The sequence below is a fragment of the Felis catus genome, chromosome F2 (genome assembly GCF_018350175.1).
Source record: "Felis catus isolate Fca126 chromosome F2, F.catus_Fca126_mat1.0, whole genome shotgun sequence".
NCBI lineage: Eukaryota > Metazoa > Chordata > Mammalia > Carnivora > Felidae > Felis > Felis catus.
In genome coordinates, this window is record NC_058385.1 from 41,438,042 (window position 1) to 41,451,232 (window position 13,191).

Consider the following 13,191-nt stretch of genomic DNA (forward strand, 5'->3'; position numbering starts at 1 on the left):
AGGTCATGATCTCATGGTTCATGGGATTGAGCCCCATGTCAGGCTCTGCACAAACAGCCTGGAGTCTGCTTGGGATTCTCTCTCTTCCTGTCTCTCTGCCTCACCCCCACTTGCTCTCAAGTTCTTTCTCACTCTCTCAAAATAAATTTAAAAATGAAAATAAAACTTAAAAAATTTTTTTCCATATTTTCAGCATTCAAAATAGTTCCTGGCACTTAGTAGGTGCTTATTTTTTTTTTAATTCATCAGTGAAACAAATGCTGATATAGAAATTCAAGTATACAATACATGATTGGTTGCCTGCTGTTTCAGAGTTGATATAAATCATTGATCTAAATAGTACACTTACCTTTTCAGTGTGTAAATCTTTATGTTTCTTTACAGAAGGCAAGCTCCAGTTGCAGCTGTGTTTGCAGGGAGTCCACAGTTAATGGGTGCGATTAAATTATGCACGGGATGGATGGTGACCAGCTTACCTCTTTACAATGATGATGATCTTCTCAAGAGAAATGAAAATGTAAGGCATTTTAGATTACATATTTAAATCTTTTAAACATCCCTCTTCTATTTTAGTATAGCTCTGTAATGATGCATGTGTTCCTGGTTAGCTAGGAAAATCCAAACAATTTTAGAAAGAGTTGATTATTAGCTTTAGTCTTTGAAAAGCTGTGTAATATATTTAACCAAGAGGAGAGCCAAAATTAAAATACTAAGTTCTTTATTTTATGAATGGTATTGATAAGTTTCTAGAAGAAACATTTAATTTTCCACAAAGTTTCAAGGGAACTCATATGTAATATTTCACAAAGAGAAACATTCTTTGGAAAATACGATTGTTCTCAATCAAATTACCGAAGGCAGGCAGACTGTCAGTTAATGTCTTGATACACTTTGTATTTCCAAGCTAAAGTTCTGTCTCACTGTGGTTTATTTTTCAGTATGGGCTGTTATTAATAACTTAGTATAACATTACAATATCTAATAATACAATAGAATGTATTATTTTGACTGGTCTAGATGTAAATGTTAACTTCGTATCTGGAAGCAGTGACCAACTGAACCTAAATTCCAAATATTCTGTTTTTCAGTTTGAGAGAATTTTATGTAGTTTTTAAGTATGCTGTAAGCTAAGGAGGTAATATAGCAATATAGAATTTAAACTGTAAGAAGAAGACTCTGGAATTAGAATACCTGGATTCAAATGCTACTCCTGCCATGTGCTAGCTCTGTGACCTTGAACAAGTTTGTTTTCCTTTTTTTTAAGATTATTTTTTAAGTTTTTATTTAAATTCCAGTTAGTTAACATACGGTGTAATATTAGTTTAAAGTGTACAATGTAGTGATTCAACACTTCTGATCTCTACACCTATCTTGGGGCTCAAACTTAAAACCCTGAGATCAAGAGTCATATGCTTTACCAACTGAGCCAGCCAGGAACCACCCCCCCCCTTTTTTTTTGTATTTCCACAATTCCTGTTTTATTTAAAAAAAATTTTTTTTAATGTTTATTCATTTCTGAGAACAGAGAGAGACAGAGCATGAGTGGGGGAGGGGCAGAGAAAGAAGGAGACACAGAATCTGAAGCAGGCTCCAGGCTCTGAACTGTCTGCGCAGTCCCCCATGCAGGGCTCGAGCTCACAAACCATGAGATCATGACCTAAGCTGATGTCGGATGTTTAACCGACTGAGTCACCCAGGCGCCCCACACAATGCCTTTTTAAAAAAATTGAGGTATAGGTGTGCCTGAGTGGTTGAGTCAGTTAAGTGTCTGACTCAGCTCAGGCCATGATTTCACAGTTTGCAAGTTCAGGCCCCACATTGGACTCTCTGTCAGCACAGTGCTACTTCAGATCCTCTGTCCCCCTCTCTCTATGCCCCTCCCCTGCTCTCTCACTCTCTCTCAAAATAAAAAAAACCTTAAAAAATATGGTTAAAAAATTTTTACAATAAATAAATAATAAATAATTGAGGTGTAATTGAAATATAACATTATATTAATTTCATGTGTACGATGTAATGATTTGATATTTGTATATATTACAAAATGATTACCACATTAAGTCCAGTTAACATCCATCAACATACATAGCTATAAAAATTTTTTTCTCATGATGAGAACTTTTAAGATCTACTTTCTTAGCACCTTTTAAATGTGCAGTACGGTGTTACTAACTGTGTCATTATGCTCTACATTAGGTCTCTATGACATACATTTTATAACTGGAAGTTTGTAGCTTTTGACTCCCTTCACCCATTTTACCCACCTCTGGCAACCACCAGTCTGTTCTCTGTATCTGTGAGTTTGGTTGGTTTTGGTTTTGCTTTCAGATTCCACATATAAGTGAGATCCTATAGTATTTGTCCTTCTGTGTGACTTACTTCACTTAGTATAATATCCTCAAGGTCCATCCATGTTTTTGTGTGTGTGTGTGTGTGTGTGTGTGTGTGTGTGTGTGTGTGTGTGTTTAAGCTTTATTTATTTAAGTACTAATCTCTACACCCAGTCTGGGGCCCGAATTCATACCCCCAAGCTCAAGAGACACATGTTCTGACTGAGCCAGCGAGGCATCCCAAGGTCATCCATATTGTTGCAAATGGCAAGATTTCATTCTTTCTTATGGCTGAATAATTTCCTATTTATAAATACACACACACATATACTACATTTTATCTATTCATCCACTGATGGACATTCAGGTTGTTTCCATATGTTGGCTTTTGTAAATAATGCTGCAGTAAACATGGATGTGCATATATCTCTTTGAATTAGTGTTTCCATTTCCTTTGGATAAATACCCAGAAGTGGAATTTTTGGGTGATATGGTAGTTTCATTTTTAAGTTTTTGATGAACGCTTAATACTGTTTTCCATAGTGGCTGTATCACTTTACCTTCCCATCCCCAGTAAGAGGGTTCCCTTTTCTCCACATTCTCACCAGCATTTCTCATTTCTTGCCTTTTTGATAGTACCCATTCTAACAGCTGTGAGGTAGTATCTCTTTATGGTTTTGATTTGCATCTCTGTGATGATGAATGATGTTGAGCACCTTTCATGTACCTGTTTGCCATCTGTATGTCTATGTTGGAACAATGTCTATTTAGATATTTTGCCCACTTTTTAATCAGATTTTTTTTCTCTTATTGAGCTGTATGAGCTCTTTATATATTTTGGGTGTTAACCTCTTATCAGATATGTGTTTTGCAAATATTTTCTCCCATTCAGTAGGTTGCCTCTTCATTTTGTTGATGGTTTTCTTTGCTGTGCAGAAGTTTTTTAGTTTGATGTAGTCCCACTTGTTTATTTTTGCTTTTGTTGCCTCCACTTTTGCTGTCAAATCCAAAAGAATAATCGCCAAGACCATTATCAAAGAGCTTATCACCTGTGTTTTCTTCTAGAAGTTTTATGGTTTCAGGTCTTACATTCAAGTCTTTAATCCATTTCAGTTAAGTTTTGTGTGTGCTGTACTATAGTAGTTCAGTTTCATTCTTTTGCGTGTGGCTGTGCAGTTTTCCAACATCATTTATTGAAGAGATTGTCCTTTTCCCATTGTATTGTTTTGACTCCTCTGTTGTAAATTAATTGACCGTGTATGTGTGGGTTTATTTCTGGGCTGTTTTATTCCACTGATCTATGTATCTGTTTTTGTTTTTAACGTTTATTTATTTATTTTGAGAGAGGATGGGGGAGGGGTAGAGGGAGAGAGAACCCTAAGCAGCCTCCGCACTGTCAGCACAATTTCATGAATTGTGAGATCATGACCTGAGCTGAGATCAAGAGTTGGACACTTAACCGACTCAGCCACCCAGGTGCCCCATATGTCTGTTTTTATCCTGATACCATACTGTTTGGATTACTATAGCTTTGTAATATAGTTTGTAGTTAGGAAGCATGATTCTTCCAGCTTTGTTTTTTCTCAAGATTGCTCTGACTATTCAGGGTCTTTTGTGGTTCTGTACAGATTTTAGGATTGTTTGTTCTATTTCTATGAAAAATGCCATTGGAATTTTGATAGGAATTGCACTGAATCTGTAGATACCTTTAAGTGGTATGGACGTCTTAACATTCTTCCAGTTCATGAGCACAGAATATCTTTCCTTTTATTTGTGTTTTCTTTAATTTCTTTAATTTTGAGCAAATTTCTGAATCTGGTTATTATAATAAGTTCTTATCTTCTGGTTGTGAGTCGGGATGCTTAAATGAGTGAGCCACCCAGGTGCCCTAATACAGAAAAAAAATTTTAAAGGTGGGGTAGAGACAAGGTCCCTGGCATTTCTTTTTTTTTAATTAAAGCAAAAAAAAATTTTTTTTAATGTTTACTTATTTTTGAGAGAGGGATAGATAATGAGCCGGGGAGGGGCAGAGAGAGGGAGACACAGAATCTGAAGCAGGTTCCAAGCTCTGAGCTGTCAGTACAAAACCTGATGTGGGGCTGGAACCCACTAGCTGTGAGATCATGACCTGAGCCAAAGTCAGATGCTTAACTTACTGAGCCACCCAGCCTCCCCTAGAAGTTTTTTTTTTTTTTTTTTTTAATGCCCCATGAGTGTGTTACACCTTCTTAAAATTTAAAGTAAGTAAAAAATGTATGTGAAAAACAATAAATAGATACAGGCTGGATAGAAATATTTCCATTGAAACCTATTTAGCAATTAAATGAGATAATGCACTATGCCTGAAACATAGTAAGACTTAAATATTAGTTATTATGTTCTGATTTACTATTAAATTGTATATGTACACACATAGAAACATAGAAAGTACAAAGAGGAGCACAAAAGCAGGAATAATTGGGGCACCTGTCTGGCTCAGTCTGTAGAACATGTGACTCTTGACCTCAGGGTCGTGAGGTCAGGCTCCACATTGGGCATGGAGCCTTCTTTAAAAAAAAAAAAAAAAAAAAAGGCAGGAACAATCCATTCTGCCTCTACAAATCCAAGTCTTCATAAAAGGCATTGGCTTGATCTGGGCTTTGAAGGACTAGTAGAAACATGATTGGAAAAAGAATGCATTGATTCCAGGATGAAAAATGACATGAGCCATGAAATTTGTATAGCCATGAAACTAAAAAAATAAACTAGGGCCAAATTCTAAAGGACCTGGAATGTCATGCTGAAGAATTTAGACTTACCCTTGAGGCATTTGGGAGTTATCAGAGACCTTTAATAAGCCTGGGAATGGAATGCTTAGATCTGTTTTAGAGAGTTAATTATGGTCACAGCAGAAAGAACATATTGAAGCAGGGGAGAGGTCAGAGATGAGGAGATCTATCTGGGTGTGATTTACCTGAGAGACAACAGCTGCCTTTGTCTAGTATTTGCTGCATTTTGAAAAGGTACAGTCGCCTAGAATGTAGATGTACATAGCATATTCCTGAACTTTTTTTTTTTTTTTTAGTTGTTGTCTTATGATTGGTCTTTTCCTAATACAGAATTTCAGAATCACTTATAATTAGGTCAGACTTTTAATTAGGTTCTAGTTAAATTTAAACATTTTAGAGTTTTATGTTTCATGTGATTTAACTATGAGAATAGGAACCATGTTTCTTTTCAAAACTTTGTCTTTCTCTTTGGTGTCTAGTGCACAGCAAGTACTGACTGAATAAATTTGTTGTTAAACTGAAATTCAAATCAGACTCCATAAATGAGACCATATCATTTGAATTGCATTCTATCTATGATTCATGACCTGTGACTAATCTTCGTATAATTCCTAGGCCAGTAATTCTCAAACCTGAGACTATTATGCTCCTAAGGGACATTTGGCAATGTCTGGAGACATACTGATCATCACAACTGTAGGAGGAATTCTTCAGGCATCTAGTGGGTAGGGACCAGGAATACTGCTGAACATCCAACACTACACAGAACAGTCATCCTCTGTCCCAACAAATAATTCTCTAGCCCCAAATGTCAATAATACTTAGATCGAGAAACCCTGTGTTGTTGCCACTGCATAGAAGTGGTTTTCTTGTGTGTATGTTTAAAAAATGTTTATTTATTTATTTTGTGAGAGGGAGAGGGAGAGAGAGAGAGATTATGGGGGGGGGGCAGAGAGAGGGAGAAAGAGAATCCCAAGCAGGCTCCATGCTGTCTGCACAGAACCCAATGTGGGGCTCTACCTCACAAACCATGAGATCATGACCTAAGCTGAAATCAAGCAGACGCTTAACCAACTGAACCACCCAGGCGCCCCTAGAAGTATTTTTTTTTTAATGCCCCATGAGTGTGTTACAGCTTCTTAAAATTTAAAAGTAAGTAAAAAATGTATGTGGAAAACAATAAATAGATATAGGCTGGATAGAAATATTTCCATTGAAACCTATTTAGCAAAGAGAAGCGTTTATTAACATTCTGTGTACCACAGAATATCAGTAAGTACCTCTATCATGTTGGTGGACATTGGACCTGAAGGTGCCGGAATGACAGAAATCATAACATGTAGGAGGTGGCTGCTGAGTATCAAATAGGTTGGGATCTTGTCCAATCTAGATATCAAATCTCAGTATTTCCAGGACAAATAGCATGTGATACTTTTGGCCTAACATTTGTGATTCTCTTATTTTGTATTTTGTAACAAGAGCTAGTCCAATGTTAGCATCTCAGAAAAACTGAACAAGCTTATTATTTAATAAGATCCAGAACTTATTATCTTATAAGTTCAGCAAAATTGTAATGGAAAATACCATGGAATCAGGAGTTTTAAGCATTCTTGTTTATTTAGTATTTTGTAACAGTGGTCAAACTATGTTTAACCTTGCTAACTTTATTTCATGTATAAGTGAGTATAAAATACACTGTATGTGGTATAAGATTAAAGGACCTATTATAATTCAATAATAAAAAGACAAGTCAGTTAAGAAATGGGCAAAGCCCATTGCTGAGTGAAATAAGTCAGATAAAGACAAATACTCTGATTATCATTTACATATGGAATCTAAACAAGCCAAACTCATAGAGAGTAGAGTGGTGGTTACCAGGGGCTAGAGGGTAGGGGAAGGAGGAGTTGTTGGTCAAAGTGTACAAACGTCCAGTCATGAGATGAATAAGTTCTGGGGATCTGATGTTACAGTATGGTGATTATAGTTAATAATACTATATTACATACTTGAAAGTTGCTGAGAGAGTAAATCTTAAATGTTCTCACCAGAAAAAAGAAATGGTAATTATGTGACACAGTGGAAGTGGCAGCTAATGTTGTAATGGTAATCATTTTGCAATATTTAAGTGTGTCAGATCCACAGGTTGTACACCTTAAACTTGCACAACATTGTATGTCACTTATATTTCTTTTTTTTTTTTTTAATTTTTTTTTCAACGTTTTATTTTTATTTTTGGGACAGAGAGAGACAGAGCATGAACGGGAGAGGGGCAGAGAGAGAGGGAGACACAGAATCGGAAACAGGCTTCAGGCTCTGAGCCGTCAGCCCAGAGCCTGACGCGGGGCTTGAACTCACGGACCGCGAGATCGTGACCTGGCTGAAGTCGGACGCTTAACCGACTGCGCCACCCAGGCACCCCTGTCACTTATATTTCAATAAAGCTGGGGGGAAATGGCCAAAGGACTTGAATGGGCATTTCTCCAGAGAAGATATTCAGTGGCAAGTGAATGAATTATGAATATAAGCTTCCTAAGGGCAGGAATCAAGGCTTAGTGAATATCTTTATTTTCCATAGATAGTGCTTTATACCAAATAATAGTAGATGCTCAATGTGTAGTTTCAAATAATACATTTTAAATGTTTTGACATCACTGTTTTAATTATATTCTTCCAGATCTATCAAATCTATTCAAAGCGATCTGCTGAAGATATTTATAAAATACTGACATCCTACAAGGCTAATTACCTAATTATAGAGGATGCTATCTGCAATGAGGTGGGAACCATGAGAGGCTGTAGGGTTAAAGATTTATTAGACATTGCAAATGGCCACGTAAGTAATCATTTGAAAAGTTAAATCTTTTTGACAAAAATGACTTTTTAGTTTAGTTTAATCTTACTCTTTTTAAAGTTTATTTTTTTATTTTGAGAGAGAGAGCAAGCACGCCCAAGCGGGGGAGGGGCAGAGAGGAGAGACAAAATCCCAAGCAGGTTTCACGCCATCAGCGCAGAGCCCAATGCAGGGCTCAAACTCACAAACTGTGAGATCGTGACCTGACACTTTTTAATATGGTGTTTCATACCTTTTGACAGGTGGTTTGCGAAGAAGGTGACAAGTTGACCTATTCAAAATATGGGCGATTTTGTCATGAAGTCAAAATTAACTATTCTCCATATGTGAATTACTTCACTAGAGTATACTGGAACAGATCCTACTTTGTATATAAAATCAACACTGTGATATCCTTTCAGTCTTGAAAATAGCAGAGTCTTCATTTCAAAGACCTATCACTTGAAGTAAAATGTGATTTTCTTCTACTTACATGGTGTCTTTTGGAAATCAGAGGATGGACATTTGAAATGTTGCTGCTGCTTTTCCCCTCCTGCTGTTAACTGGATCCAGAGTTCTGCAAGAATAGAACATCAAGCATTACTGTCCTTTGGTAAAATGTCAAATCTGCCACAATATTCCAGTCAGGTGTTTTCCTTATCATTACATGGTCTTTGAATACTTTATCTTTTCAGTTATTATAAAATTGCCCTCATAAATCTTCATTCTGTCATAACATAGGTCTTGAATTTGAATATGTTCAAGGTCAGAGTATATTTCCCAGACATAACATTTAATAAATATACCATTTAATGTCATAATTATGGACTAGAAGGGAAGAACTCTTCTTACCCTTGAGGCAGTTTCTGAAGGTATTTCATGGTTTATAATAGAACTGAAATATTACAATAAAAATTAATTTAAATGTTAGCTGAAAATATGTGACATTTAAATGAAAATGTGTAAATTGTGTAAAGGAACATGATTTTGAAGGATATATATAAAGATATATCCAGATTTTCCATGATACTGCTCTCCTCACCTGCTGCTTATATAAATGTGCACTTTCTTAGTAATATAGAGGACATAATATTGCATTTTATTATTTTATGACTATTAAGTGGTTAGCTTTTTTCACTTATACCCATAAATTTAATACCAATTTAATCATGATAAAACAGTGTAACTCTTGTTACCTAAATATTTTTGAAACATTTAAAAGAATGTTGTTCAGGTTTTTAAAGGGGTAGAATGGGGTATACAGTCTATTCACATATTTTCTACTGACGTATTAAATAAAAAATTGTCTTTATCAGAATGAGAATATTCTGATATTAATGACTAAAATGACAACACTAAAACGAACAATTTCCTGAGATGGGGCAGAGGCTATTAAACATACTTCTTCATGCAGATATGTTTACCATAAAGCACAAATGCTGTTATTTATGAAACTATAGTACAGTCTTCAACATTAAGAACAAAATGACAATTCTAATAAAATTCACAACACAGTTTCACAGTCTAAATGCTACGTTCCTTTAGGTTAAATGTTTTCATATTTTTAATCATTTATTAAAAGAAATTCTTAAATGATTCATTGGGGCATATAAAGAGATTCAGGATAGATGTATCATTTTAATAAGATGGGATGCATGTTTAGTTTTACCTTATGCATATGTTTAGTGAATAGATTTTTAAAATTTTCACTTGTTAGAGTGTTGTAAAAATTGCAGTTTCAGCACTCTGAATTACTACTTTAGAAGGGAGTATCTTTTCACTATCCTTATTTTCGGGTATATATATGTGGGGCTTTTTTTTTTTTTTTTAAGTGCAAAAGCACATGCACTCTTAGACTAGCTTGAGGATGCTTTGCTTTTTTAGAGCTTCAGAATTAATTGTTTGATGGCAGTGTCATATATCTGGTGTACTAGTTTTATTTGGTTCTCATTTCATGCTTTTATATAATTTTTAACAATTAACATATTTCAAGGCAGGGCATTTCAGGTTCTCTGCATTAATAGTGAGTCATTAGTATTGAATTTCAAGCCTTATGAAAATATTACGGTGGTTACCTAAGTACACAGCAAAGGGTCACCTGGTAGTCCTTGTGATTAGAGCATGTAAAACAATGTAACTTCAGGGTTAGCTTGCATATGTTGAAAGGGAAATAGAATAACCTATGTAGCGTGAAATATTTAATTGAATTTGTATTGATTTATATTATCAAATAAGCTGAATTCATTTTGATGTGTGTTTTTTGACTTTGTTTTGGCTTTTGACATAAACATATTAGTGAGTCGCTTTTGCTTCTGCCAAAGCAAATTTATTTATTTCTTAAATAAAATTGATTTGGAGAAGCTTTTAATTTAATTTTTTAAATGATAAGTTCATTCAGCATCAGTTGAAAAGGAAAATGTGAGCTTTATTATAGAAGTAATAATATTGGATACAAGAGATTAGCTTCTATTTTAATTATAGTTAAGACAGTAGTAGTAGGAAACTTTCAGGAACATTTTATTAATTTCCTTGCTTATCTGTAGGGTAAAAACTGATTAAAAGTTCTGTAAGTAATTCCATTTGGGTAACTTACAGTTGTTAGATTTTCATAGGTTATAAAAACCTATGAAAGGAGCAAAGTTTACGGTTTTAGGATGAAAGGAATTTCTCAAAGAAATACAAAACATACTTTGCCCTTGATGTTGCAAAACCATGGAAATAAGTGCCTTAGCTTCTTTATTTCTCTTTACTTTTTATTTTCAAAAACTATTATCTACTTTTTTCTATAATTTGGTATCTGTTTCCTCATCATTAAGCACAGAGAAAAACTCCTCACTAGGCTATTTTTAGTATTGACTTTAATTCGTTAATAAGCAAATCTTTGGTAAGGGTAGCGATGGGATTTTTAGCCTGCTAAATTAATTTATTTAGCTTCCCAAATGCCAAACAGTCTAACAAATAAAACTTAATTGATATGGTTTATGATATTGACTTTGTGCTGGTTTATATTTTTTCCCACTTTGGCATCTTGGTGCTTTTTGTTAGACTGGTGGGGTTTTACAGCCTAGGAAGTATGCATTATACTTTAGAACTAACTGTTTTCTTCATTACTTTCTGTGTATATGGACAGCATATTTTTTCAGAACATTAACCCAAACTTCACATAGCCTCAATGTTGTGGCACTCTTCCATACACTCCAGGTTGGTTTAAGGAAAAGCAGAAATGGAGGTCAAAGTGTGTTACAAGTTGGGGCTGGAAAATAGACTTTAAAAAAACAGGTTCTTAATTTCTTGAAGGGCACAGTGATGGCCATCTTACTAAAACTGTTTTGTTTTTGAGAAATCAACTGTTTTTTCGCCCTGTTTTTGAACTGTTAAAACATTTTATTGCCTTTAGTGGATAGATAAAAAGTAGTGCCTCTCTTTATAAAATTGGTGGGGTTTCTAAAAGTTGTATGTAGGTCAATCTTTTTGGTAGATTTATTTTAAATGCATGAATATTTAAACATCACGTGTTATGAATTCTGTATATTTAAGAACCTTTTGTAAAGCAAATAACTACTTCCTGTACATCTCAATATAGTCTCACTTCAATTGTCCACTTTTTAAATATATAGTCTCTATTGTTGCTATCTGCTAATAGTTTTAGATCCCAATATGTGTTAAAATTACAACTTTGAAAAGTGCAAGTAAAGTTAAACAATTCTTATTGAAATAATGGCTCGTTATTAGCTTTTTGAATGTTTAGAGTTCACACTTTAAGTAAAATTAGATGTGCAAATTGCAAAGAATATATTTAACTCAACTATTTTCCATCTATTAAGGTTTCTAAAATTATACTTGTTTTCTGTAATAAAAAAGGGGCATTGAAGAATCAGATTTGCTGAATTTAGCATAAAGTCATCTTTGAATCACTTGTTTATGTCTCTTAGAATTTGCAAAATTTTAATCTTGGCTTCTGTAATCCTATGTGCAGTTCTATAAGAGATACACTAAACATCTGACCACTGTATTTAGTGGAATAATGGTATCAGATAGAAACATGCATTCCAAACTTATAGTTTGAAATATCTCATAAACAACTTTTTAATATTTTAAGTGAATAGCTTTGTACAGCTATTTAGCAAAGATGAATACAGCTGCTTTTATGTATGTTGACTTCTGAGTCATAGTACCTATAACAATGTATACCAGATTAAATGTGTTCCTCTTGTAACTGTTACATCTTTCCAAAAGAATAAAAGTTAATTTCAATAAATAGAAATCCTTTAAAAGAGTTGGGTTATAAACTAGTTTACTTCAGATTTTGTAACATTAAATATACTTTTATCAAGAATGAAATTATTTATTTCATGCTTAATTACACTCCTTGTTTTGTTTCTATAATAAAACTCTTTTTAGAATTTTAAGTTGTCTCTTATTTCTATCTTTTTTGTTGTAGCTTTATTGGGATATAATTTATGTACCACACAGTTCACCCATTTAAAGTGTATAATTGATCAGTTTTTAGTATTGAATTGTGCAATTATCGCCACAGTTTTAGAATATTTTTATTACCTCAGAAACCCCAAACCTTTTGGCTATCACCCCTAACCACTCTATTCTTAGGCAATCCTTAGTAATATACTTTCTGTCTCTATATTTGCACATTCTGGACATTTCACATAGATGGATGGATATACCACATTTTGTTCATACGTTCATCGGTTGTTGGACATTTGGGTTTCCACTTTTTGGCTATTATGAACAATACTGTGAGCACTCGTGTAAAAATTTGGGGGTGGATATATGTTTTCATTTTTCTTGAGTATATGTCTAGGAGAATTTCTGGGTTCTATTAGAACTATAGTGAGGAACTGTCAGAGTGATTTTCAAAATGGCCGTACCAGTTTAACCATCCCTCCAATAATGTGTGAGGTTTCCAATTTCTTCCTATCCTTTTCAGCACTTGCTTATTACCTTGCTTCTTGATTGTAGCCATCCTACTTGATGTGAAGTGGTATATTATTGTGGTTTTAACCCACATTTCCATCATGGCTAATGAAGTTGAGCATATTTTCATGTGCTTACTGGCTATATGTATATTTTCTTTGGAGTAATGTTCATTCAGATTCTTTGCCCATTTTTAAATTGGGTTGTCTTTATTATTGAATTGTAAAGGTCTTTATATATTCTAGATATAAATTCCTCATAAGATAGATGATTTGGAAATATTTCCTTACATTCAGTGGGTTTACCTCACTTCCTTGATAGTGTCCTTTGA

At 34.3% G+C, this 13,191-nt stretch overlaps 1 protein-coding gene across 7 annotated transcripts in view; it reads left to right on the forward strand.

The window, feature by feature from the left end:
* Positions 1-12,337, forward strand: part of DPY19L4 (dpy-19 like 4) — a 68,909-nt gene extending 56,572 nt beyond the window's left edge. For all 7 annotated transcript variants that reach the window (XM_023248143.2, XM_023248144.2, XM_023248145.2 and 4 more), the window contains 3 exons: positions 385-517; positions 7,773-7,931; positions 8,192-12,337. In XM_023248143.2, coding sequence (XP_023103911.2) covers positions 385-517; positions 7,773-7,931; positions 8,192-8,356 — 457 coding nt within the window. In that variant the 3' untranslated portion in view covers positions 8,357-12,337. The remainder of the gene's footprint in view (positions 1-384; positions 518-7,772; positions 7,932-8,191) is intronic.
* Positions 12,338-13,191: the final 854 nt, after the last annotated feature.